At 44.9% G+C, this 27,253-nt stretch overlaps 1 protein-coding gene across 1 annotated transcript in view; it reads left to right on the top strand.

Moving 5' to 3' along the window:
• Positions 1 to 477: 477 nt before the first annotated feature.
• Positions 478 to 27,253, top strand: part of LOC144762937 (uncharacterized) — a 171,569-nt gene continuing 144,793 nt past the window's right edge. The window contains exons 1-5 of the mRNA XM_078648238.1: positions 478 to 592; positions 14,136 to 14,274; positions 14,361 to 14,423; positions 23,967 to 24,020; positions 25,365 to 25,432. Of these exons, the coding sequence (XP_078504364.1) occupies positions 478 to 592; positions 14,136 to 14,274; positions 14,361 to 14,423; positions 23,967 to 24,020; positions 25,365 to 25,432 (439 nt within the window). The remainder of the gene's footprint in view (positions 593 to 14,135; positions 14,275 to 14,360; positions 14,424 to 23,966; positions 24,021 to 25,364; positions 25,433 to 27,253) is intronic.

Below are 27,253 nucleotides of genomic sequence, written 5' to 3' on the forward strand. Positions count from 1 at the left end.
ATATTGCCCACAGGAGAAAGCACGAGACCGATTTAGAAACAGAATGTTTGTGTGCCTACTGTGGTGTTGAATAAAATGAATATGGAATTAACTCACAGTGTCAAGATAATTGTAAAGACTCAGAGTATTATTCCAGAGTACAACCATATAAAATGACATAGAGAATACCATATAGTCAAATCACACCCATTACCGATATTATTTGGTCCAAAACAATAGTAAATATTCCTGTGCATATAAAGTGTGGCCAGCTGGATCATCCCAAAAACCGCAACCTTCACCAATCACTATAGTCAAGTTAATGTCAGTCAGAGGAATTATCAAATAAAAATGCCTCTCTTATCTACACTGGAAGGATGAAATGCTGAAGGGATCAGCTGAGACTGACTCTACCCGATAGAGGGATTTCTAACCTCTCATACCCATGTGCAGCTGAAGAAGGGGAACAAGACTCTGAAGAGGATTAGCATGCTATACATGGCCAAGTTGGGATCAGACATCATTACTGAGATCAAGATCGATGATGACTACCCCTCCGCCGAAGCTGCAGATGCTTCGTGTGCCGCCATTGGCTGCCAGCAGCAGATGAACGGTGGGTGTTTACAGCCAACCTGTGGCGCCATATTTAAATACGCGAACCACATAGTGAGGGTGGTCCCGTCCTGTGTTAATGCAAAACATGTACATGTATGTGAGGAAGTGCCATCTTTCTTGCATTGGTATGGCCCCACTTTTTGCTGAATTGCTGATGTGCTTTGACTGAGTGTGCCCTGGGCTCCTGCCAACCAGGGCCCTTGGCCTGTGTTCCTTCCCTAAAACTGTGTTGAAACTAAAATCCAATTGGCATCTCTGGCCACCTGTTAGCCCCTAGTAAATGGTACCCTAGGTACCCAGGGCATGGTGAACAGAGAAGACCCCTAAGGGCTGCAGCACTTACTGTGTCACCCTTAGGGGGCCTGTACCCTGAACCCCACACACTGCATTTGCAGGCTGAGGGTCTAAGTACAGAACTAACCAAAGAGTCGACCTGGCACACATCCCTGTGTGCCATGCCCACAAAACCCACTGCCCTGGCATACATCAGCCACCCCTCTAGCTGGGTGCCCTATGCCAGTGGTGTGAGCACAGGAGCCCTGTGCCCCTACAGTACCCAGGGCCATTCCTGGGCACTGTGAGTGCAGCGATGCCATTAAGAGTATATGGTGCTGGGAGGTTGTCATTACGAACTCCAAAGCACCATAATGGCTACACTGAAGACTGACAAGTTTGATATCAGTGCCAGTGTGGGATTTAATATAAAATGCACCAGAGGCACCCTTGAAACCTAACCTACAATCCACGTCTGGTCTGAGAGGCTGCCTAGGCTGCCACACAGCAGACATGTTGCTGGACTCCTTGGTGGAGAGCCCCCGCTCTCCTGGGCCTGCAACAATGCACATCCTGGGCGAGGTGCTAGGTCTCCTCCCCCAGGATGGGCAGGGGGGAGCTTCAAAGGCACACCGCCTTTGTGAGCTTCTCCATACCACTTGCTGTACTCAGCAACTGTCCCCCACCAGTTCTGACCCCCACTCTGGCGAGAAGACTGGCAGGAAACCCTACGTCAGGAAGGGGGGGGTGCCAGCCTATGCCAACCCCACCCCAGCCTATGCCGACCCCGGGCTCCGGCCATCTTTAAGATGGGGATCCCTGCCCAGTCACAGCTAGGCTCCTGCCCTCCCTCCCAGAGGAGAGGAGCAGATTAGGGGGTGTACCAACCTAAGGACAGGGACCTATTTGTCCCTGCCCTTGCCATACCTGTAACGCCCCTAAACTTAGTATTTAGGGGCACCATGAACCTTCCTTCCTCAGATCCCGTTTTGAAAAACAAGTAGGACAAGAAGAAGGACGACCTGCCGTGCAGCAGCTAACAAAAGGACGATGACAACTGACATGGCTCCAGCCCTACCGGCCTGTTGATCCTTGAACCTGCTCCTGCTTAAACCCGGCGTCTCCTGCGGACAGCAACCTCAAGAACCCCGGAGGACCTGCCTGCCTTGACCCTCTTAGAGACTGGGACTCCCATGAGCAGAGGCTCTGCTCCAACAACAATACCCCTGGTGCCAGCCAGGAACCACAAGCCCAGCCCACTCTGCACCCGTGGAGTGGTGTGGCTCACTGGTTAGAGGCGGCAGACCCGTAGGCAGAGAACGGCCCGGGACCAGGGTTCAATTCCCGACGCGGCAGGGTCGTGGACCAGGGTCAAAACGGACTCGATAATTCTCGCCTCGGTGCCTACTCTAACCAGGGAACACACTCGGCAACTCTTGGCATTAAGCTTGCCTCATCTCTACAACGGCCCCCCACAGACGCCGGGGATGCCTGGTTTCACCTTGGAGATACCCAGAAAAGGGACCATCTCACAGGGAAAACCAGGACGGGTTCCCCAGCGGTCTTCAGCGCCAGGATACTCCATGGAGTCGCAGTGCGCTTTACAAGTACACCCACATTTACATTTACATTTACCCGCCGAGCCCGGCCTGTGCCCGAGTGATCCAAGACCACGAGGACGTCCCCCTGGAGACTGGGACCAGAAGTCCAGTGCCAAAAGACCCTCCTCAACGACTCAGACGACACCTGCAGCCTCAGAATCAGGGACCCTCCCCAACCCTGACCAGCTGAGGGTAAGATTTCCCGACGCCAAAAGACACTCTTGCACCCGGCGCCCCACGGTCCCCTGTGCCGTCCTTTGGGGTACCTACCTCTTCTCCAAGATCTTAACTTACCTCTCGAAGTGGTGGCCGCACCTGAAGAATATCCGTCCCCGAGCCTGCAGTCTTTGTTCACTTTTTAACTTTCCCATTGGATGACATTGAGCGCCGACGGCTCAAAAGCACCCTGCACCCAGCCGCCCGAGTGTCGCTGGATGTGCAACTACTACCCTACTCTACTTCCCCACTTGCCCTGAGTAAGTGACCAGGAGCTCAGCCCCCACAGCCGCATGGCCTGCCTGCTTGCAGACTCAAACCAAAGGCCCCCTACCCTCAATTGGATTTGATTGGGCTTACTCTCTCTGCACCCGCTGCCCCTGTGCTGCTGAGGGTGTAACAACTGTACCTTTCCGACCCTGAGAGACCCCTGAGTCTATGCCCAGAACCTTAACTCCACCAGTCGAGCACTCACCTGAAAGCCGATAACTCACTTTCCTTCCATAGGCTAACATTGACTGGTTTTCACTGAAATTTCTTCTAAGAGTGGAGTTTTGAAACTTTGAAATATTCATCTAAAATCAGCCGAATAACGAATTCCGAAATACTCACCTGGGATCAGGAGAGAAGCCAGTACTGTACCTTTTAGCCCAGTAATGATACGCAAAAGTAATCCTAACTGTTTACCAGTAACTCAAATTTTCTTCCATAGGGAACCATTGACTGTTTTTGTCTGAAATGTCTTCTGTCGATTTTTGCAAACTAGAAATATTCCTTAAAAATCATACCAAATACTAAAACATAATTACTTACCTGTCTTAGGTAGAGGGCCCAGTGCTAAACCTAGGAGTCCAGTACTGGATTTCAAAAGTAACGAGAACCTACTTTGCCTGCGACTTGAATTTCCTTCCATAGGATAACATTGGTAGTTTTTCACTGAAAAGTTTCTAAGTGTCAACTTTGAAAATACATTTATATTCTTTAAAAATCACAACTGTAACCAATACGCTTGTACTTAAGTGTTTACAGCTTAGGTCCCAGGACTGAATTGATGTTCCAGCCCTGTGGTTAGAAAAGTAATCCTGAAAGTAATCAACTGCATTTATGTAGAAAAACCCATTGAGTTCAATGTTAAATTGTGTTTAGAATTGTGTTGCCTATCGCAACCACAGTAGCTATTGTACTTACAAAGTCTATTGCCTTTCTGCAAAGTAATTACCTAAAGTCACTCATACTGAGAAACGTATATTTTGATACCTGTTGGTTCTAAAAATAAAGCAATTATATCTTTTGATATAAAAACAATTGGCCTAGAGTTCAGTCCTTGAGTGTGTGAAACCTTTTGCTGACTGAGTGTGTACAACAAATGCTTTACACTGTCCTCTGATACTGCCTTACTGCTCGACCTAGCTACTACTTTAGAAAGTAAGGTCATGTCTGACTTTAGCCTCTGTTATACCTCTGGAGACAGGGGACCCTATACACACTGTACCTTACTTTGGTCCAGTATATATAGAGCCACTTTCTTACAATGTAAATCTGTTAAATAAGAGCTTCATAACCAGCATGCGCACATGTGGTACATTTTGGTTTGTATAGACATACCTATTGTTTAGAAAGCAAGAAACTGAAATGCCTTAATCCTGAATGTTATGAATTTGAGGAAACAATTTGACAGTGCACTGCGACAGTGATACGACCTGCAGAGGAGGCGGCTTAGCTGCAGAACTTGACGCATGGAGAGGGTCCTTAGCTAAGACGCCTGGGGTAAAAGGGAAGGCCAGTGGCCTGGGAGTAACACTGGAGAGCTTTATCAAACTGGTGCTGCTACTAAATACACTGGCAAACCTTCTGTCGTAGTTCAATCAGCAAAGAATAATATACGGTTTGAGACACACCCACGTAAATGACTTTGACCTTCATGTGAAAACAAATAGAGAGCTGAAGACTACATAGTTTGTGCTATCACATAAGGCACTGAAGTGGACAGAGTATACTAGCCTCATACTTATCTGCCGGTGACATGTACTAATGTAGGTGGTTAGAGATTCAGTAGTGCACCCTGTGTATACTGGACCCCATGTATCGCTCTTACCGTTTAAGGGACATGGAGACCGTGATTCTCTGGACCTGGAATGGGGTCATGATCTGAGTACAATCTCCGAGCCTGTCTCACTGGGCATCAGCAAGCCCCATAGACTTCATGAGCATGACCACAAAACAAGCGCAAATGAATGCGAAAATAAGTTCAAAATAAGCACAGTCCACAAACCAATGTTGGTGGGTGCAAAAAAGCACATTATCAATGAAATGACGGAACCCAAAAACGATGTTGGAAACGTGTATCACCATGAATTCAGAGGCTTTGTTAAAGCAGATTACAGCCCCACTTCAGATTAAAGTATTGAGCTAAATACATTTTAAACACTACGGGCCAGATGTAGGTAGCCAAATACCGGTCGGTAACTGCCCAAAATCGGTAAAATCGGCCGTTACCGACCGGTATTGAGAAAAAGAGATGTAGGTGTCAAAAATATACCGAATCGGTAAATATGAATCGGTAAAATACCGATTCTGTATTTTCCGAATACATATTTACCGAATCAGTAACTTTTACCGAATTTTTACCTACATACCATTTACCGATTCAGAAATACCGATTCGGTATGAGTCGGTATTTATGAATCAGTAAATGGAAATTACCTACATTTGGCCCTAAGTGATTTGCCCAGAATCACAGGATGTTGTACATCCTCGCCGAGATTCGAACCCAGACTCTGAAGGGGGTGGGCGGTCCGACATCATGCTGACTGACATAATTGTCAGTTCTCCCTCGGCTTCTCTGAACTTAAGTAAACTGAGTCAGTTTACTTAAGTTCAGAAACGCCGAGAGTGCTGCGGGCGGGGGGGCTTCGCCCGCACGCCCCAATGGACGCACCGCGCCTGGTGTAATGTACATGCTGTGTGCTGATGAGTGTTCCTAACTTAATGTAGCATCTGACTATATGGTGTTTTGGGAACAAGCACCCCTCCGGCCAAACGTGTTTTATTGGCGGACAATCTCCTGAGACCATTGTGGTATTGCTGCCTATCAGTAGGATCGATCTGGGTTTTCCTTCTCGCGTGTTTGTGTAAGGGTTACTTGTCATCCCCTCTCTCCGCCTCACCCACCTACCTGTGATGTGTCAATCAGTTACTTCAGGCCTAGGTCGTAGTGCCTGCCTGACCACGTATTTCTGACTCTAGGTTGAGGGTGAATTCAACAATGGCGATGCAGGTTTGTTATATGTACATATATCATGGTGTATATCGACAAAGTATTTACCAATATTAACACATTAGAAGAGCCAGGTTTTAAGGAGTTTCTTGAATTGTGCTAAGTCTGGACAGGGTCGTAAGAACAAGGGTAATTTGTTCCAATGATAGGGTACCATATATGATAAGGATCTGCCTCTGTGTCTTACAGTACGAAAGCGGCGGGGTGAAGTAATGATTGCCCTCTGGATCTAAGGTTACACGTGGGAGATTAGAACTGTAACTTGTTCCGCAAAGAGTGGTAGGCAGATTCAAAAAAAGTGACTTGTGAACAAAACAGAGGAGTTTGAAATAGGAGCGCTTTTTTATTGGAAGCCAGAGCAGAGAATGGAGAGCGGGGTGGCAGGTTGCAAATCAGGCAGTCAGCTGTGTTTTGTACCACCTGAAGTTTAGCAAATAAAGCTTCATTTGCAGCAACCATAAGGGCATTTCCATAATCCAGGCGACTTAAGTAAGTGCCAGAGTTATGGAGTTTTGGGACTGCAGAGGTACCATTGGAAAGCTCTCCTGAGAAGGCACTGAATTTCGAAACAGGACCCAAAGATGGAATTTTAAATGTCTTTTTATACATCCTTTTAACTTACAGCCCTGAAGAAGTCCTATGTAAAAAGGACGAAACGCGGTGGCTGATGGTTTTTTAGGAACTGAATAATAAAGAAGAAAACACTATACATCTTGTATTTGCAGTCACTTTCTTCATTGAACTATGATTCTTCAATATCCATGGATAATTCCTTATGGACTTTTTTGTTTAGCAGTGGATGAGCTCCAATCCAGTTTCTTTGTTCTATATCCCCTTGTGAGGGGTGGTGCTTCTGGACAGGGGGCACATTTGGATATCTGCACACAAGATTGTTTTGCATCTAAATAGTAGTGGTAATTTACGGTACAGGAGCTGCATATGTTGCTTTTTGGTCCACTGCCCAAATCTCAAGTTTCTAATCATTTGGGACCTAGTAGCACAGTCCGAGCCAGGAAGTATTGGTTTGAATTTGATTTAACCGGATTTTTCCCATACCCTGTTAAGACATGTCTAGATTCAATGACAAGAGAGAGGAAATGCCCTTGGCCTTTTCTCCAATATTCAAACAAGGGATTCGAATGTGACTGAAGGCCAATTGGGAGAAGGTTTGAAAACAAAATTTCAGAAATTAGAAAGGTTGAAAAAGCAAGAAATGTCCCGCTAGTGAGATGGTATAACCCTACAGAAATATTTTGACAATCAGAAGATACCAAGAGGCTTGAGGATATTAATAGTCCCAACCTTTGAGGACCTCGATGACGATTCACTTAAGGAGTGGGAAGATAATCTGCAGAACGCATCTAATATTATGATGCGAATCCTGATCAAGCAAGCTGACAAAAAGGTTACCAAACTAAGGGAGGATATGGTAAATCTGGAAGATGTGGTCAAGAAAAATTATGAGATTTACGACAAAGTCATCGAAAATCATCAAATTTATTAAACTGAAAAAAATTAAGCGCTATAACAATGATTATAAGGATGGAAGGATCTATACCTTCGCCAGAAAGTTTGATAATATCAAGCCCACTGGCGAGGGGAAAAGAACTAGGGAGGACACTGTGGATTCAATCTCGATAAGCAGCAGCTCCCTTTCCTTCAATGATAGCAGTACCTCAAGAGATGGAGGTGCTGTCTCAGCAATCTCTCCAGGGCGGTTGAATTTTTTAGTAGAGATGGAAAGGCTCAGGTTAGGCAACAAGACTACAAAAAGAGACCAAAGACAAGGAGGGGAGGATAAAGGTGGCAGGAAAAAAGAAAGAAAGACACAACATTAGGAATGACAACACAGTCAAAAACGTCTTAGAGACTGTTGTGGATGAGAGGGTAACATCAAATGAACTGACTATTGTTAACCAGTCGTGCGACCTGTCTGATGGAATGTAATGTTTTACGCAGAGGTTTGGGCTTTTGTCCCTCTCAATGGAGCGATCCAGTTGCCCTTTTGATTAACTTGTATAAGTTCACCCGGGTGTTGAAATTAAAAGATTTTTTCTATGCAAATCCTTCTAATGTATGTTCCATTGTGACACCATTACACACTGTGGCACACACTATTTATGATTTACAGGATCTACAAATGGTTTTGTCAATACCAGGGGACGAACACATCACCATACAACACCTTAGAGAGGATCTTGATATCATGGAGGATGTGTAGATCAATAGCGGGCTCAAGCCTCGTTCTAAATTCATGCCAAGTAACACACACATTAACATTGACTTATTTAAGGAGAAAGTGACTAAGGACATCCATGCTTTAATGGATGATCTGAGAAGGCAAGATAATCACAGTCAGAATTTGACAAAAGTTGAAAGGACAGCATTAAACAACCTTAGCAAGAACAATTCAATTATCATCAGAGAGGCTGACAAGGGGAGCAGTGTGGTAGTGATGAACACCAGTGACTACATGAATTAAATAAATAGGCAACTTGGGGATCCAAATTGCTATGAGCTCTTGCCTCCAATCCCGTGGGCTCTCTTGTCACCCACATCAACACCAGACTCCATGATTGGCGAGAGAGTGTTCTACTCTCAGAAGAAGAATATGGGTATCTCACTGTTAGCAACCCACTAGCAGCCTGTATATATATATATATATCCTCCCTAAGATCCATAAGGAGGGTATTTTTCCACCAGGACGGCCAATAATATCGGGCATTGACTCACCGACAGAATGACTTTCTCAATATGTCGATACATTTTCAACCCTTTGAGATTAATCTTCCTGCATATATACAGAATACCAGAGACATCCTTCAGAAGTTTGACGGTCTAACATGGTCAGACGATTTAATGTTCGTTACCATGGATGTAACTGGACTCTACACATGCATAAAGAAGCACTTTGGTATGATGGTGGTACAATCCTTTTTGAGAACACGCACAGCAGACCATATGGAGCACAATGAGATGCCGATTGAGAGGATCGATATCATATTATCCAAAAACTTCTTCTTACATGATGGAACCTGGTACCATCAAATACAGGGGACCGCCATGCGCTCCAGGTTTGCCCCCTCATACACTGGCCTTTTTATGGGCTGGTGGGAGAGGGAGCATGCCTGAGTAAATATGCCTCCCCCTGGATAGAAATGATTGTCTTCTGGGGGAGGTATATAGATATTATCTTACTGTGGAAGGGTATTTCTAGTCATCTAATTAAGTTTCATTCATTTCTTAACAGCAGTCCCCACAATGTGCATCTAACAATCAAGTACAGCCATACGAGTATCGAATTCTTGGATCTCTTATTCTATATTGAGAGTAACACCATACAAAGCACCATTTTCCGTAAACCCACAGCATGCAATAGTACTCTGCATGCAACCAGTGCCCACCCCAAGTCTGTGATCAGGAATATTCCTTTTGGTAAAATGATATATGTTCGCCGGACTGTAGCTCTAAAATGACATTTGGGGAGAACATTCTTGAAATTAAAAACAGATTCAAACTCCGGGCTTACAGTGAGGTCGTTCTTAGAAAGGCTGACCAAAGAATTCAAAAAGTTACTAGAGCTAGTATACTAGTGAAAAAAACATACAGAGACATCAACAAGGTCTCAAATTCACATCTGGCCTTTGTCACACAATAAACCAGCAACAGCAATAGACTGTTTAAAATTCTGAGGAAACATTGGGGACTGTTGTATGATGAACCTAGTTTGAGGGAACACATTACGCCTACACCAAAGGTTACTTTCCGCAGGGGCAAAACTCTTAGAAACCTGCTCTGTCCCAGTTATACTAGGAGTGTCACTAATAAAACTTGGTTACCCCCTGCTCCCAATGGATTCTTCACATGTCAGAGTTGAAACGTCTGTCTTTTTGGGAAAAATGAGATAAAAAAATTCCGATACAACACGATGAAGGAGTATGAGATAAGACACTTCATAAATTGAAAGACAAAATACGTGGTATACATATTGGGCTGTGAATGTGAAAGGATATATGTTGGAAGTACTGTTAGACCACTCGAGCAACATATACAAGAGCATATACGTACGCCCAAGAACACTGACTTGAAATATCCAATGACTTACCATATGGGGGAACAGCACGGTGGTGATTACAAAGTCTGGTTTCATAGTATTGCCCACATTCCTGCGCACCCTTGTGGTGAAAATCAGGAATTGGCCCTGCGCCACAGGGAAGCTGTTTGGATATGACGTCTAAGATGCACCGAAATGGGACAAAATACAGATGAGGAAATGCACTATCATTTATAATAAGTTAGATCATGCCATGTGCTCATCTCTGTTTGTCTATTTAGACTAGTGGTGTTAATGCTGTCCCAATTGACATCAGTGACCTCTGTTTCTGGGTTTGCATGATAGCGGTCATCTCCCTTTGCTAACATTCTTAATATATAGCTAAAATGGGATTCCTGACTGTTTAAATTATGAATCGCGGTTTACTTTTTCCTGTCAATGTCTGCTGTCAAGTTTTCCATCTATTCTGTTGCCCCTTTCCCCTTGCCTCTTGTGTGTTTTCTAACAATGAGACGATTATATGGAATTGGACACAGACCTGTTGGTGAACATATTTTACCTATGGATTTTATCTAGGATGCTTATTCTGCCATGTATATAGTGCATGACATACATATGAACTATTGAATTCCATCATGAAACGTTGTTACTTGTTTTTGGACACTCATGAAACTGTTCCGAATTGTAATCGCATAGCCTGTATTCACACTGTTGCATTCTCATCTCATCATAGCTTTGGTATGAACCAAAGCGCGGAGATACCCCTCCGGGGGTCGAATTCCTGCGCTATAGAAGCATATAAATAAATATAAATAAATAAATATCAGAGTCTATGTGAGGCTCTCTTGGCACCATATAACATGACTATTGGACAATGGCATTATGTCTCAGCCTTTCCAACTTTGGCGGTATACCTCGCGCATGGCTTTCGATTTTTGACCGCATTATGTTCCCTGGTGAACATGTTGGTCATCTGCCTGCAATGTCGCTTTTTGATATAGATACGTAGGGATGATTTGTAGAATGGTTCATGTGTTTTCTTAGGATCATATCAGTTTTTCTAAGTGGTTAGGCTTATGGACGATTTTAGCATGTAATATGATAATGCCTTCAATCGGTCAAATGTGTTGCCTTATTGAGATCTGGTTTGGACTCATTCATTTCAGTGGGTCTTGATATGGAGTTTCTATATCTATATTTATGGCTCGGGTGGCATGGACATCATGCACTCCACTTTCAACACAGTGCTAACATGGCGGACTCGTTTCCTTTAGACATTTGATTGTTTTCCATTGCATTGGTGATCGTACCACTCACGATGCAACATCGTAAAAGACGGACAGTAAAAGGGCTTGACTTGTTTGCGGTCGTCTTTCATGATGCAACATCCGGCTCCGTAAAAGACAGACAGTAAAAGGGCTTGGCTTGTTTGCGGTCGTCTTGAAGAATGAATCACGTCGGGCTGCACACCGTGTTGTAGTGAGTACTTTAGTCTCCGCCGGTTTTGGGTTGGTAGGGTCACTGCTCATGCCCTGTGTCACGCATCCAGGCAGCACATACGTTTTTTTACATGCTCCAATCCGATGCCACCTGGGTGTGTATTTGATGGCATATGGTCACCATAAGGATACAGTTGCTAGAGTCTTCGTGCGCCACTGCTCGGGCACCGAGTTATGGGTGGAGTACTGTCGAGTGCAATTGTTCATTGTTTTAATTGAATATCCGAGATATGGGAACAAATGACCCGTATTAGTAACGTGAATCTGTTGTCCTACTACATTGTTGGCAAGTTAAATGGCCCGTATTAGTAACGTGAATCTGTTGTCCTAATACATTGTTGGCATGTTTTATGCCTACTCCCACTTGTTTCGCATACATTGCAAGTTATTCCACGTTTGCGGTGTACCCCTCGTGGAGTCCATATGTTTGTTTTACTGCTGGTTCATGGTGTCATTTATTTTTTGCTCGCTCATGTTTGATACAGTTTCTTTGTACTGGCAAGTGCCAACTATCACTGTATCGATTCACTGTGTCGGGTGATATGGGTTTGAACAACCTATTTGTTTTCGAGGAAATAGCTGCGATTTCTTAGGACATATTTCGACCGATTGTGGATGCATTTCAGGCTTCTTTTTGCTTGCTGTGCACCTGTTGTGCAGGTCATATCTCTGTGTGACTCTGTAACCATGACCAAAAACTTGTAAGGTGTGTGCACTCCCTATAATCTACTGCTTCACTAATGTTTAAAAAATGTACTCAACAGAAGCGTGCTGCCTGGTGAGAAGGTTGCCAGCCAAAAACACAGAAAAAAGAACTGGTGGATTACCACCAGAATGCCAGGCGCCGAGCTGTTAATAAAGTATTGAAGTTGTAAACATGTATAATGCAAATTACAGAAAACACAAATCAATAAGGTTTTTTGTTGATCAACCACTTTTTAGTGCAAAAAGAAATCAATCACAAAGTACAGCATACAAGCATTGTACACATTGTTTGGAAACCATATCATAAGGAAAAACACATCATGTTGCTATTGACATAAACATACTATTATATGCAGCAAAAATTAAACAAACTACTCTACTCCAATTTCCACCCGCCGGAGTTAATACAAAATCCTCCATACTCACAGATGCTCAGAATGAAACGTATTACCTCAGATAACAATCAATTGACTATTACCCTACAAGAACAGAAAGCAAGATTTCAGAAGCGGGGTTATCCCGCATCCATCTTGGCCCTAGCAGCCAACATAACAGAGACACAAGATCGGAAAACTTTGTTGCAACCAAAAGTCAAAGATAACAATGCTCGACACATATTTGTCTCTAAATATTCTACTCGCTCAAATGCCATCAAAAAAATTATCAAATCGAGATGGGACGTCCTTAAACATGACCCAGATTTTAATGGTCTGTTTACAAAGGCACCATTATTCGCATACACACGGTGTACAAATATTAAAGAAATATTATCATCCAGGCAGAAACAACAACAACAATTCCGTGGCTTGCGCAAATGTCAAAATTGTGTACGTTGCAATAATGTTATCATTGGCAATGTTATTCATCATCCACACTCTGGTAAGACCATCACACTTAGACACAATGGTGATTGCAACACATCTAACATGATTTACACAATCATATGTCCCTGCGGACTTTTATATGTAGGTAAAACATCACGGAAAGTTACGATCAGGATGACTGAACACAAAAGCACCATCCGCACTAAAAGCGTTAAGTTACATTTCGCCGCACATTGGACAGAATTACACCATTCCAATGCTCAATTGAAATTCACCATATTAGAAGTGTTAGCACGTGAACCAGGTCAAGACACCAATAGATAGTTAGCACTGAGGGAAGCATGGTGGATTAAGTATTTATAGACCCTCGTACCAGAAGGGCTTAATGACAGGATTGAACTACTGTGTTTTATCTAAGTGTTTGAACTGGCTGATTTATTTTGTATGTTGTATGGATGTTTGCAAGCCTTTTGTGACGCAGATTGTGAGTGTATCTACTTTCTGTCAATTGCACCATTCACCCCCAGGATTGTAGCACAGTATTTTTTATTAGTTGTTACAATTTCCCTTTGTTTCATTACCCACACTTTTGTTTCTTGTCATTTGCTTTTCACGGTTAAGGGGAGCTTCTTCTTTATTTTCATTTGTATCCGTGTCACATCGATTTTCATTTCGCTCATTTGAGCATTCCTCCCCGTCAGTAGCTTATAGGCCAGGTTTGGTAGCATTTCATTTTTCATACTTCATTTTTTCTTTTATGTGCGTTTTTTTAAAAGACTTGGATCGTTTGTGTTAAATGCGGTATTGAGACATTCTACTCGGTTATACACTCCAAGATGGCCGTTCAGAATAGTCCCATTTCTATGTTGCACCTCGCATTCTCCTAACGTCCTTCACGCCACCACGTTTATTAGCGCTAGAATACAATCACGTCCCCACGCATTATCGCGGTAAACGCTGCAGTTTTTTCAGGAGGATTTTAGTGGCAGGTAAGAGTGTGGTTTAAACCGGGGATTATTTTCGGAGTTACCTGAAGCGCTAGTCAGCAGGCGATTGGCATCTTACAATTGGCATTTTGGTTTGTTGACCCAGGAGTAATTCTCGAGGTGACATATAGCGGTGGAGCTTCCGCTTTGGTACACAAGACGGCAATTCACAGTGATCTGTCACAGGATTCTTTGTCACACCCAGTAGCGAGTCATCAGTTGTCTTACTACAGTCGATACAAAAGGTAATAGACCAATATTGGATTTGGTTCCTAGTTTGCCTCATCACCATTAGCAACATATGAACACAACGTTGCTTTTTTACTCACAGTGACAACATTGCTAGTCCTGGTTCGCCGCAGTTGAAGTTGTCCATTTTCCAGTACTTCGTTGAGTAAGTTCATTTGAAGCTTCCACAAGCTTTGTTAACAGTTATGCCTGCCTTTTAGGCCAGTATTTCATTAATTAGAGATTGTTTCCCTCATCATTAGAGACCGCAGTCTTGAACAGTGGATCAAGGATTCATTTCCGGAGTTCAGGTCACAAGTGAGTGGCCCGCTCCCTCCCAGATGGTTCATTGTAATAGTTCGCCCTCACTTTTTCAATTCTCTTCTTTTTTTGCACATGATTCTACTAGTATCCTTGTCATTGGTCTGTCTTGGCGATACACAGTCTATTCATTCAGTGGTTTTTTCAACGGTGGTGGCTTTCCTATTATTCACGTCATTGACAGTGAGCAGTTATACCAGTTTTATCCTTTCGTCACTACTTCTTCTTTGACCTCTAGCCTAACCCCCCCCCCCCCGGCTTATCTGACGCTAACTCTATATCGGTCATTTAACATTTAGCTGTGTAAGATTACAAAAGAATGAGCATATTTAAGGTATTTTCATTTTGCTTTACAGTGCCCCCGAAGAAGGAATTGCATCCCGAAATGCATTGGGCATGACTATGTATTCTGCATTACATTGAAGTATCATGATCATATACGTTTGTTTAATTTTTGCTGCATATAATAGTATGTTCATGTCAATAGCAACATGATGTGTGTTTCCTTATGATATGGTTTCCAAACAATGTGTACAATGTTTGTATGCTGTACTTTGTGATTGATTTCTTTTTGCACTAAAAAGTGGTTGAACAACAAAAAACCTTATTGATTCGTGTTATCTGTAATTTGCATTATAGATGTTTACAACTTCAATACTTTATTTACAGCAGTGTGTTAGAAAGGCGACCCGGGGGAGGCAGAAGATGTCTGACTGACCACCCCTAGGTCCACCCCTCCGTCGAGAAGGAGCCGAGCGTTTACTGAGAGGCCTCCTGAATGAGGGTCCTCTCCTAGGATCGTACAGCAGAGTAATCACAACACTACAGATGGACACCACACAAGAGGTCAAGTTCTTAAGCTTTTATAGCTAGTAAAAGGTTGCGGGTTCTTAGTAGTATGTACAAGCAGATCGAGGGATCTGTAAAGTCTCGTAAAGGGGGGTAAGGTAGCGGGACAGTCTTACTCTGGGCGGAGGACGGGATACCCTACGCACAGCTCTCAATCCTCGAGCCGGGGGGTTCCGAGAGGTCGAGCCGCGGCAGCGCCAGCAGGCTAACAGATGGTTCAGCAAGGTAGGCCGCGGCAGCGCCAGCAGGCTCTCAGATGGTTCAGCAAGGTAGGCAGCGGCAGCGCCAGCAGGCTCTCGGAAGGTTCAGCAAGGTAGGCCGCGGCAGCGCCAACAGGCTCTTAGAGGTTTCAGCAAGGTAGGCCGCGGCAGCGCCAGCAGGCTCTCGGATGTTTCAGCAAGGTAGGCCGCGGCAGCGCCAGCAGGCTCTCGGAGGTTTCAGCAAGGTAGGCCGCGGCAGCGCCAGCAGGCTCTCAGATGTCTCAGCAACCACGCCATGAGGCCGGGTCCAACACAGTGCACCTGGCATTCTGGTGGTAATCCACCAGTTCTTTTTTCTGTAACCATGACCTCATTTTTTTAAACATATTGCAATAAATTATTTTCAATGAATTAGGATTTTACATATTGATTGTTTCTTCAGTATATAAATTTGTAATTTACAAATGGATTGTTTTTTTCCAGTAGTACAATGACCCATATTCTTGCTAAAGGAAAGTATTATATCTCTTTTTCCATAGGTGCACTAGTTATGTGGACAGTCTCCATCACTACGTGCTAGTCTCAATTGAACTTGCACGCTTAAACACCGGTCTATGGCTATTATACCGCATGTTCCTTTTACCCACATATAACTGAGCTTTGGATCACGCCAACTAATTTGTACGGCTCGACTTGGATTATTAGCTCGAAGCACTGAACAGGTAGGCATTGTAACAGCGTACATATATCCCATAGTATACAAAATGGAGTTTCTATTCTGTGGGCTTACTTCTTATAATACCGTTTCAGCTGTCTCTTAATCTCAGACCTTTACTTTTTCATCTCTCTTCTCCTTTTTTCTGCTTTTCTCTTTTGACATATGTAGGGCAACACTATTTGTCATTTTGTACAAATTGTTCATGTAGCTTTTCACGTGTCACCTTGGGTATGGTGTTTAATGGATTTCTTTAATGCACCAAGATGGATACACTACAGTGTATTGTCATTTAAATGTCATTTCTATGTAATATTTGTTGTGTAAATATAAAAGTGTTGTTGTTCATGTAAAGTGTGTTTTTTGTAAATGTCTTTTTATACATCTTTTTAGCTTACAGCCCTGAAGAAGTCCTATGTATAAAGAACGAAACGCATTGGCTGATGGTTTTTTATGAACTGAATAATAAAGAAAACACTATACATCTTGTATATGCAGCGACTTTCTTAATTGAACTATGATTCTTCAATATCCATGGATAATTCCTTATGGACGTTTTTGATTAGCAGTGGTGCAGTTCCAATCCAGTTTCTTTCGACTTACAGTAAGTGCCTGAGTTATGGATTTTTGAGACTGCAGAGATAGCCATTGGAAAGCTCTCCTGAGAAGGCGCACAAATTCAAAACAGGACCCAAAGATGGAATTGACCTGATCTTTCATGGAGAAGATGTCTTTAAATAGTATGCCCAGATTTCTAACTACCTTTTTAGGAGTAGCCAGTTCCAGAGGCCACCAATCATCAGACCAGAAAGAGGTGTTAATGCCTTTCAATTAATTAATCCTGGTCATGATCTTACTAAATAAACCCAGAAGAGCAGAAAGAGAACTAGAAACTGTTCTGAGCCAGCCAAGTGTCTTTATTTGTTAAGAAATTAGCTTTGCTTTTTGCTGATTGGTGTTTTTTTTTGCTTTGCAGCTTTAGCTCTATAATAGTGGATTTCGCTGTTCTTATGCTACTTTAAAATAATTGCCACATTGCTCCTCAGTTTTCCACTGCTGTCTCTTTGTTCCAATAAGCACACCTTGAAAATTATTACTTATTGGGGTGTGGGGGATCTAGAGGGCCGGCGTGCAAAACTGTTGTAGGTAGACCAGAGTCTGCAAGACACCACATTTTGGCATGTTTGGGCACACACTGTTTAATTACCTGCCTTGTAGAGAGTGTGGCCCTGCCGGACAGCTCCAGTGACGCAAGGCTGTAATGGCCTGGGAGAGGCGGTGAGTGGTGATACAAGGTGCGGCAGAGAGTCTGATTTTAAACCTCTCCCGGACCCCCTGTTGCCCTGGTGGAGGACCGGATGATGCCTTTGATCAATTGAGGTTTGGATCGGAAGGGAGTGGTGGGCCTGGCAGGCTGCAGACCCTGGGCCCTTGCGGGCATGGCTAGCAGATGTTATCCCTGAACGGGCTGTGCTGGCGAGGGGTGCGGGCCTTCTGTCCCCACCCCTGTGATGGCCCAACCATCTGGACGTGCCGCAGTGGTCTCCTGCCCTTGCATAGACAGCGCAGGCTGGACAGAACCTGCCTGCGGGAGGCTGGCGCCTGATTCGGAAGCCGGGCACTTTACCACACGGGTGGAATCGAAAGAAGAGGCATCTGCACCCAAATAACAAGTAAGGCACACGGGCTCTTTGAGATGGGTGATTCCACGCAGTGTTCTTGTTTTGGGGTAATGTGAGTTGCCCACACTGCTGGCCATTGTAGGGGCACAATCAAGAGGACTTGAGGGACACTGGGGCCTGTAGCGGTTGTGGCGAGGGGAACAATGCACATACTGCCACTATAGACTACCGCCAGTGAATCATGTAACACCACCGCCAAAGGCATTGTAATCTTGGGCCCAAGCTCTTTTGCGGACATTTCCTACAGAGATCATTTGCGAGGACTGCTGTCCGAGGTTGGAGGTCTGCATGCCTAATTACAGCAGAACACCCCCTACCTATTCGCCTGATATACGTTGGCAGTGCAGGCCTGGGCTTTTTGGCGCTTGACCCTGTTTGGCTGTGAATTTCTCTGCTCTGAAATCTTTGCGGCCCTTTGACAGCCTTTGAAGGGCTGTGGTGTCAATATCCAGGCCGGACCTCCGCAGCAATACAGAGTACACTGCGGTGCAAACACCAGACTTCTGCTCTGCCTGAGTCTGCTTGCACCCCTCTGGCTACCTTGCTGAGGTGAGGCAATGTGGGACCAAGAGGTTGTAGGACATCTTTGCTATCGCTTCTGGTGCAGTGGAGGGCTGAGAAGGATCCTAGAGTTCCTAAGGTGAACAGCGGGGATGTGGTGCCAGTCAAGTGCCCAGGACTGCGGTATCACCCATCCAGACATTTGGGGTCAGGACAAGCGGCCAGCATTAAATATGGGAAAACCGTAGAGGCGCCAAACCAAGCTGAAGTTCGAAGACCGTAAGTCTGCCTGTGCAGTGGGGGGGGCCGCACTGACCAAATGGGTTCGGAACATTCCTCCATAAAAGGAGTGAATGAGGCGGCAGATATGAAGTCACTGCTCATTCCTATGCAGCAACACCTAGCATCCATTAAAAACAAAATGGATAATGTGCACCAGAATGGATAACATTACCCACAAATTGGAAGAGCAGGATGGCTGCGTAACGGAAACGGGACACAGAATTTCCGTGCTCAAAGACACTGTCTCTACTAGCAGTGAACAGCTACTAAATATGGAGAAAGTGCTCAAAATAATCTCTGCCAAAAACAAAGATTTTGTGGAGACATCCCGTAGAAATAATCTGCAAATAATGGGGATTCCCGAGTCCACCAACATGGGCAGAATGGAGGATTTTGTGGAGCCCCTGCTAACCACCCTGTTTGGCACAGACTCGTTCTCCAAGATGCTGATTGTAGAGCCAGACCACCATGTACTGATGACCCGCTGCCGCCAGTACTCCACCACGTCCGATAATTGCTAGGAAACTGAACGACTGCGACGGAGACACTTTCCTTTGATTAGCCCAGGACAAACGCACCCACCAGTTTGAAGGAAACGCAGTGTTCATTTACCCAGACTTCACATTCGTGGCACCTGAAGCTCGTAGGAAATTCATACCCATCAAGCAGAAGTTAAGGCAAGCTAACATCCCCTATGCAATGCTATACCTGCATGACGGCATCTCTCATCTGGGTAAAGATTGTATATTTATTACTCCACAGCAGGCTGGTGACTTTATGCAACGGAATGCTGCTTGTGCCTCCCAGTCAAGGCCGCATGATGCCTCTGTCCAGACCCTCATACCCCACCCCCCACATCAGAGCAAGGCTAGAAATGCTTCAAAAGGACTGGCTAAGTATACTGGGCAGCCTCCTGTCTGTAAACATCTGACCTGGCCATCCTGGGTGGCATGGTGACCAGATGCCGTCATGCGGGCATCATCATATGTCCACACCTTGTTGATAATTTTGCACAGAGCAAGTTAGTCATGCCGGACTACATTTATTGTCTCGCATACCTTGATATGTTGTTTTAGAGGTCTCTGTGGCACCTGAAACTGCTCCCTGGACACCCTTGTCTAGGCGAGGAGGATCTGCATGGCTCTCTGAGTGACCACCCTGTAGAAAAACTATTTGGTTACTTGGTTGTACATCACTTTCTCTTACACAAATTGCCCTCTGGTTTTCTGGGACTACTCCCCTCCGTCATTGCTTGACGCTATTATGCTATCTTCTGCTGGGGAGCTGCCTTCCTCTTCTACTTCTTATTGCTCAACTCACTGTTCTCTTATTCTTGCTTTCTTTCTCCCTTTCTTTTAGTTAACACTGATTGTGCACAGTCATGAGTAAATGGCTTAACTCAATTTCTGCTAACGATGGTGCCATTGTGGACTTGTCTTTGGTTATTGGGTAGGAGAGGTATCCCTGCCCGGATTGGGCCACCAATGTGGGAGGAGGGAGGGAAGGAAATGTACTGTTTGTTTTCTTGTGTTCATCTACCTACATTGTTGCTGCAAGACTTGTGGATTCTACCACATTGCATTTTAATAAATGGGCTACCACATCGGCGCTTTGCTACTCACTCAGGGATGACTGGCACAGACCCCATGCTGTCTAGCACTATACGTTTCCGCATCAATTACATCACAGGGAAAGTTACGGGCTTGAGTGAACCTCACGAGCGTAGGCATATTCTCTCTTAGATAGGCATAACATACATATTGCCCCACTGCAGGGGACTCACTTTGTTGACACTGCACACACCACCTCTGCCACACGCTGGGCCTCCTGCAGGCAGTGTGCTACGTATTTATCATATTCACATGGGCGTATGTTCCACACAGTCTAGAAATTACCCTCTGGGGCACTATAACTTGAAGTGGGGCAAGCTGACCTCTGTATCACTGACCAATATTAACTGCTATGGACCAAATAAGGATATCCCCTCCTTCTTTTGTGTAAAGTTATGGACATTGGCTCCACACTTATTCTCTGGGTAAGGGATTTCAATATTGTGCTAAATACGGAGTTGGATAGATTGCATAGCTCCTCCACTTCCAATAGTTTTGCAGCCCGACATGTCTGTGCCATTATGGAGGCGCATGGGATGCTGGATGCATGGTGATCTATGCATCCACTGATGGTAGAGAGGACTTTCTATTCTGGGAATGCATGGAAGGTGGTCTAGGTTAGACTACTGGCTCATATTACTAGGGCTGGGTTTGTGGATGCAGGGGGTTACACATCTAGCACACACTTACTCAGACCACTCCCATGTCTTTCTTGAACTTTACCCCCCCAACGACCTCCTTCTATGTGGCCACTCTCTCACTTGCTGTTTTTAGATGCCCCTTTATGGGAGGAATTGAGACAAGAAATTAGCGACTGCTTCAACAGGAACAGGAATTCGGTCCCAATTGTGTACCATTCGGGAAGCCTTTAAAATCACTGTGCGGGGCTATGTCTAGGTAAGATTGAAGGAGTGTTATGTGTCCTCAGAGATGATCTTAAGAAACTGGAGGGGGAAATCAAATCCTTAGAAACCAAATTAGGGACTCCTGGAGATCCGGAGGTGGCCAGAAAGATCAGGACCACCGAGACTGAATTTCAAGAAACTAGAGAACGTGAATGCCTATACCACAGAGAGGGAGGGAGAGAGGTCAGGTCATGCCTTTGCGTCCATGATGCAAAAACCCAGTTTTACAAACACTGTCCTTGAGATTCAGGATAGAGATGGCTCATTTGTGCAGGATACACCAGAAATATTGTGAGTGTTTGCTACATACTGTGGTAACCTATAACCTCTACAAGGACTCAAGAGGCTGATGTAGATGTCTACTTGGGGGAGGTTGCATTTAGGTGGTCGAGCGACACACGGAGGGATTTGCAGTGGATATAGAGTAGGATGAAATACTAGATGTTGTAATGCAATTGCAATAGGGTAAAGCCCCTGGCCCCGATGGCCAAACCTGCAGATGTTTATAAAGCCTATATTGGTATCCTCACACCGCTATTGAAAGCTGAATACTGCGAAGAGAAACAGGAAGGCCTACTTCTGCCTTCCATGAGGGAGTCCATGATAATCATCCTACTCAAACCTTATCAATCAGCAGATACTTGCGACTCATACCAGCCCATCACTTATCAATTGTGAAGTTAAGATACTAGCCACGATCCTGGCAAATTTGCCAAGCCTCTTAATAATATTTCTAGTTAGATTGGACCAATCAGGGTTCATCCCTGGGTGAGCCACTTCGCACAACGTAAGCACCCTTTTTGCACTTCTACAAGATATAGGTCCGGATCTGTTCGCAATTGCAGTTTTTCTCAATGCTACCAAGGCTTTCGACTCGCTGGAATTAGACTACCTGCTGTGCTTTGGCATATGGGATTCCCCCCAGCGTTTCTGTTGAGGATTGCCACCCTATAATCCCATCCAACACCCAAGGTTCAGATATATGGGTCATGTTCCGCTCCATTCTTCATGACTTGGGGCACGAGTGTCCACTGTCGCCTTTGCTGTTTGCGCTCACGGTGTAGCCGCTGCCTGCCAAGCTTCGACAACACCACCGTGAATATGCAATCAGATACCCCACTAGACATATCTTAGTAATGCTTTCCGCAGATTACATCAAGTTGTATCTCAGGGATCCTCAGAATAGTCTGAATGAAGAGCTCCACAAGTTTGTACGCTTTGGTGGATTGTCGGGCATTCAAATAAACTGGGAGGAATCCAATATATTCCCTCTAACCACAACAACTCAGAGCTTCCAACTAGACTTCCCACTGAAGGGAAGCGACTATGGCCTTCAATATTTGGGTGTAGAGGTGTCTAGAAATAGAGATGAACTTATCCGTGCAAATTATGGCACCGTCCTCTCAAGTGTGACGGACAGTTTGAACCGATAGATCTCACTGCTCCTCTCCTTGGCGGGACGGGTTTCCCTCATAAAAATTGTCATATTACCAAAGTTTCTGTACCTGTTCCTCAACGTTCCCTATTCACCAGTGAGACATTTTTTCCAAAGCCCACAGCTGATAGGATTGGGCGGGTAATAAGCTACTGTGCATAAAATAGGAGATGCTCACTCTGCCCTTTGGAAGGAGACGGTTTTGAAGCTCCAGACATGGAACTCTATTATTTGTGCGCTCAGACCCACTAAGCTATTTATTGGTACAAGCTGGAACCTGGCCATTAAACAGGGTTATATGACTCTGATCCCCTCGACTGCAAGCGTGGGACCCCAAGCACCTACTGCTGCCTCATCGGACTCTACTGTTGCTTGTACCAATGAAGCACTGTATAAATTAGCCAAGGACAAATGGAGGCGAACAGGATGATTGGGACCTAGAACTGGGGACACCCCACACTGATGCACAGTTGCTCCATTGCTGTCAGCAGAAAAGGAACATCACCTCAAGTAGCAGGCCACGCATAATCCATTATACATTTTTGTACCGGATATACTATACTCCTGCAAGATTACACAGATATCACCTCTACTCTGATGATAGATGTGCCAGGTGCGTGAATGGAGCAGGCTTCCTCCAGCTGGCCTGGTCATGTCAGATGGGGAGAAATCGAGGTGGAGCGGTCGCTTATATCTGGACAGTCACTCTCACACCGTTGGTGGCAATCTTGGGAAACCGCTGCAGGCTTTCAGAAATACATCACTCAGCCTGCTACTGGCCAAATGGCGGGTTGCGTACAACTGTGATAGGGGTCAGGCACCGAAATGTAAGGACTGGCCACAGGATGTGATATATTCACAGAGACTAGCTTACTGCCTATGCTGAATTGCTTCCCGAGGCCCAGGGATATTTGGGAACCATTGGAGTCTTCGCTCCTAGCCATGGATTCTGATTCTACGGAGGATACGTTCAAGAACTAGTGTCTTGGGCACTCCCCAGTATACTCTAACATAAGATGACCCACACATTCCATCAACAACTGCAGTGTTATGAAGGATCAAGTTTGTGCCCTGAGGTACAGAAGAGGTACCCACACAAATAATACCTGTGTAACCGCTAATTGTGGCCTGTTTTTCATATTTAAGTGTGGTTTACTGTATTATGATAATTTATGCCCATTGCGGTTTAACTGTATCTTGATGTTGCAGGTGTGGGGGGATACGACTCAAGCTGGTGTTAGAGGCCAACCTTACAACAAGATGGTATGACGTTGCACAAGAGCATTTGATACAAGCCAACAGACCCGATTCGGGCGAGATACTGATGATTTTTAAAGCTTGAAATTGCTTTATTTGAGCAGTCTCACGCCTAAAATTGACAGTTTCGCCGTTAGTCAATGGGGAAAATAAATCCCCTGATTTGTTTTACTATGTTCCTCCTGTGTTGGAATGTATGCACTTGCTGACGTTGAGACCGTACAAAATTATGATGAACTACACAACACACTTACGAGCCGAAATCGTGACATACAGAGAACTACATGCACCCTCATTGTGGTGCAGTCGATTCCTCATTTGGTTCAAAGGTTTAAATACTATAACATCTCATCTTACGTTAGGATTGTACGTTTGAAACCAGATCCGTTGTTTTCCCCTCATTATGGATAGCATTATTTTTAAGGGCAGTATAAACTAAAATGGAAAAAATTCAAAAAAGCAAATATATTTGTAAAAATACATAAACTAAAATAGTAAATGCAAACAATTACTTCAAAGGCCATTTTAGAACGGTCTACTCTAAACGATTTGAAGAGGAGTAGCCACACAAAAATTGCAAATTTGCTATGCAAAAAAAAAAAAAAAGTTTTACACAAATTCCTATTTAAGACCCAGCTTCTGACCATACGAGAATTTCAAAACAACAAAAAACAAGGTTACTTTTCCCTCAAACAATATGGTAACCCTACATCTGTCGATGCGCTTTGAAGGGGAGCTGGCCTGTGTGATTGACTGGGTTCCATGACGTCCTTTAGCGAGGTCTTGTCCAATTCTTAAATGAACATCCCCTAAAAGTTCCGCATTTTTAGGAATGGCTCATTGCTGCTTGCAAACAAGTGCGGCGCTCGTTGTCTCTCTTGGAGTCGAGGCAGGGTGGCACCATTTAAGCAGGAGGAGCGTCGTGATTGGGGCTGGGCCTGCACGCGGTATTCCGCGCCGATGATTTGTATAGAGCCGCATTGCCCTTGGCAGCTCGCCGACCCCGCCATCCGCCTGGGTGCTGATCGGCTACAGTGACCCGGTGAGACATAGTCAAGGGGGCGGTTGATAACTGTCAGCAGCATGCACTTGCGTGGCGTTTGAGGGAGACGGCGCGCGCGCGCTCTTCCGGCAGTTGTGCGAGCAACCGGCAGCCCACGCGCATTTAATAAACTCCGAGCTGTCACGCGCGCAGCTCTCCAGCAGTTCCAACCGGCGCGTGCGGGGTTTGATGCAGTGACGATAAGTGCGCGAGACACAGGACGTCGTTGCCTTTCTAACCCGACAGCCCGCCTCTTGTGTACGTGCTGAGGCCCACGCCGAGAGGGCGTGTACTTGTGGTAATTGAAGGCTGAGGGACCACCGAGAACCAGCTGGACTCCGCCTCAGGGAAAGCGGGCGGGTCCGAAGCGATGTGCGTAAGTAGATGAGCCAACGCCATAAAGGTTTACCAAGACCGCGTGATAATTCATTGGTGGTCCACGCGGACACATCTCTTTGATAGCCTGTTAATTGTCACCATTGGATTATCGCACCTCAAGGTTTCACGGAGGCATTTAGTACCGACATTAACTCACCCCGCAAGAGCCTTTGTGTTTTTTAAACAAATGACACTATACAGTAAGGCGAGACGGAGTACATTCAACATCGTGGGCTTATAAAAAGTCGGATTTCACGCATGAGTGATCTGGTTTTGGATTATTCTTTGCATCTGGTTTTTGTAGTCTAGAATTTATAATGGTATTAACATGACTAGAAAGAATGAAACAACAATTATTGGCAAAGCCAATAGGTTTTGCCTATCGGTGAGCAATTGACTTTGTCAATCGGGTGGGGGTAGCAAACAAGGAGGTAAGTGGAGAGGTGCGCGGGTAACAAGACAGCTAAACAAGCATTGGCAGATTCAATAGGTCTCAGCAATGCCCGAGCTATTAGCCTTGTCAATGTGAATGTCTTCAGGACACGAGTCGGGGGTACACGCGGGTGGACGGCGTCCACCCGCTTTGGTCACAGGGTGGACGCCGTCCACCCTGCCAAGAAGTTCGGCCCCACTGAAAAAGGTTCCTAATTCGTCCCAGTGTAATTTCCAAACACTGGGACACTTTCAGCAGCGCCTGCACGTTGTTATCTGCTTTTGGTCGCAACAACATGCAGGCAGGGACAGGATGGGGTTCTCTTTTTTTTTCTGACTCCTGCTGGGCCTATAACAAAGGCCGTATTTGAGGGGTCAGCAGGCCTCCTTTTGTTTGAGTCTCCTGGCTGGCAGCAGTCAGGAGCCTCACACCTAGAAGCAAATGCAGCAGAGGGGAAACAAAGGCTCACACCTTGTTAGCACTTCACACATACTTGAGAGGCAGCTTTTCACTTTGTTCAGGCTCTGTTTAGGATATATGCATGCACTGTAAGAATGTCAGATGTGTTAGTCTTTCCCAGTATTTGCACAAAACAAATAGCATTTATATAGCTCTTACTACCCGAGGAGGCGTTGTAATAATTTGAATATCACAATTTTTTCTTTCAAAGCAATATGGATAGAGGAAGCTTTACCCTTACAAAAGGCAACATTGATTTATGTGAAGCTCACAAAAGTGTGAATCTTCTGCCTAAATCAGGAGGGTTTGCAAGTATACTAGAAATGTGTTCAAATGCACTCATGATAGACCTGCTAAACATATATGTGAGGGCTTAAGATCTGCTGTCATTTCTTGTGATGCCACTTCCTGTGATGTCACGCTCCGCAATGGCACGCGCCGTGAGACCACTTGCATACTGATTAATTAGGTTAGTCCCCCACTTTTTTTTTAGGACTTGTGCCCTGAATGTCTTTTAACCATATTGTCTAGCAGCACATCTGCTGTTCTGCATAGCTGAAAGCCCAGAATCACAGGATGTTTAAAAAAAAAAAAAAACCTTTATTGTAGCATTCAATATAAATACAAGCATGGGCCTACAACCGCAGGGGCCGGCCGCTAAACAAAATTAAGACCCCCTATATCACAGTACGACACAGCTCATCAGCCGACAACCCTGAGGTCCGGCAGCGATTCAGGATATAGCTTGTATTAGAATGCACAATTGAGTCCCAGGATGAGACAGAGGTTCCATTTTATATTATTTAAGAAAGGATCAGGTGCCATACAATCAAACAGAAGAATACGGGGGACAGGGCAAGAAACAGGATATGCACGTAAGAACCGCTATAATGGAACATTGGCGCCAAAGCATATGGATCGATGCAA

This window comes from Lissotriton helveticus, chromosome 6 (assembly GCF_964261635.1).
Source record: "Lissotriton helveticus chromosome 6, aLisHel1.1, whole genome shotgun sequence".
NCBI classification, from domain to species: Eukaryota; Metazoa; Chordata; class Amphibia; order Caudata; family Salamandridae; genus Lissotriton; species Lissotriton helveticus.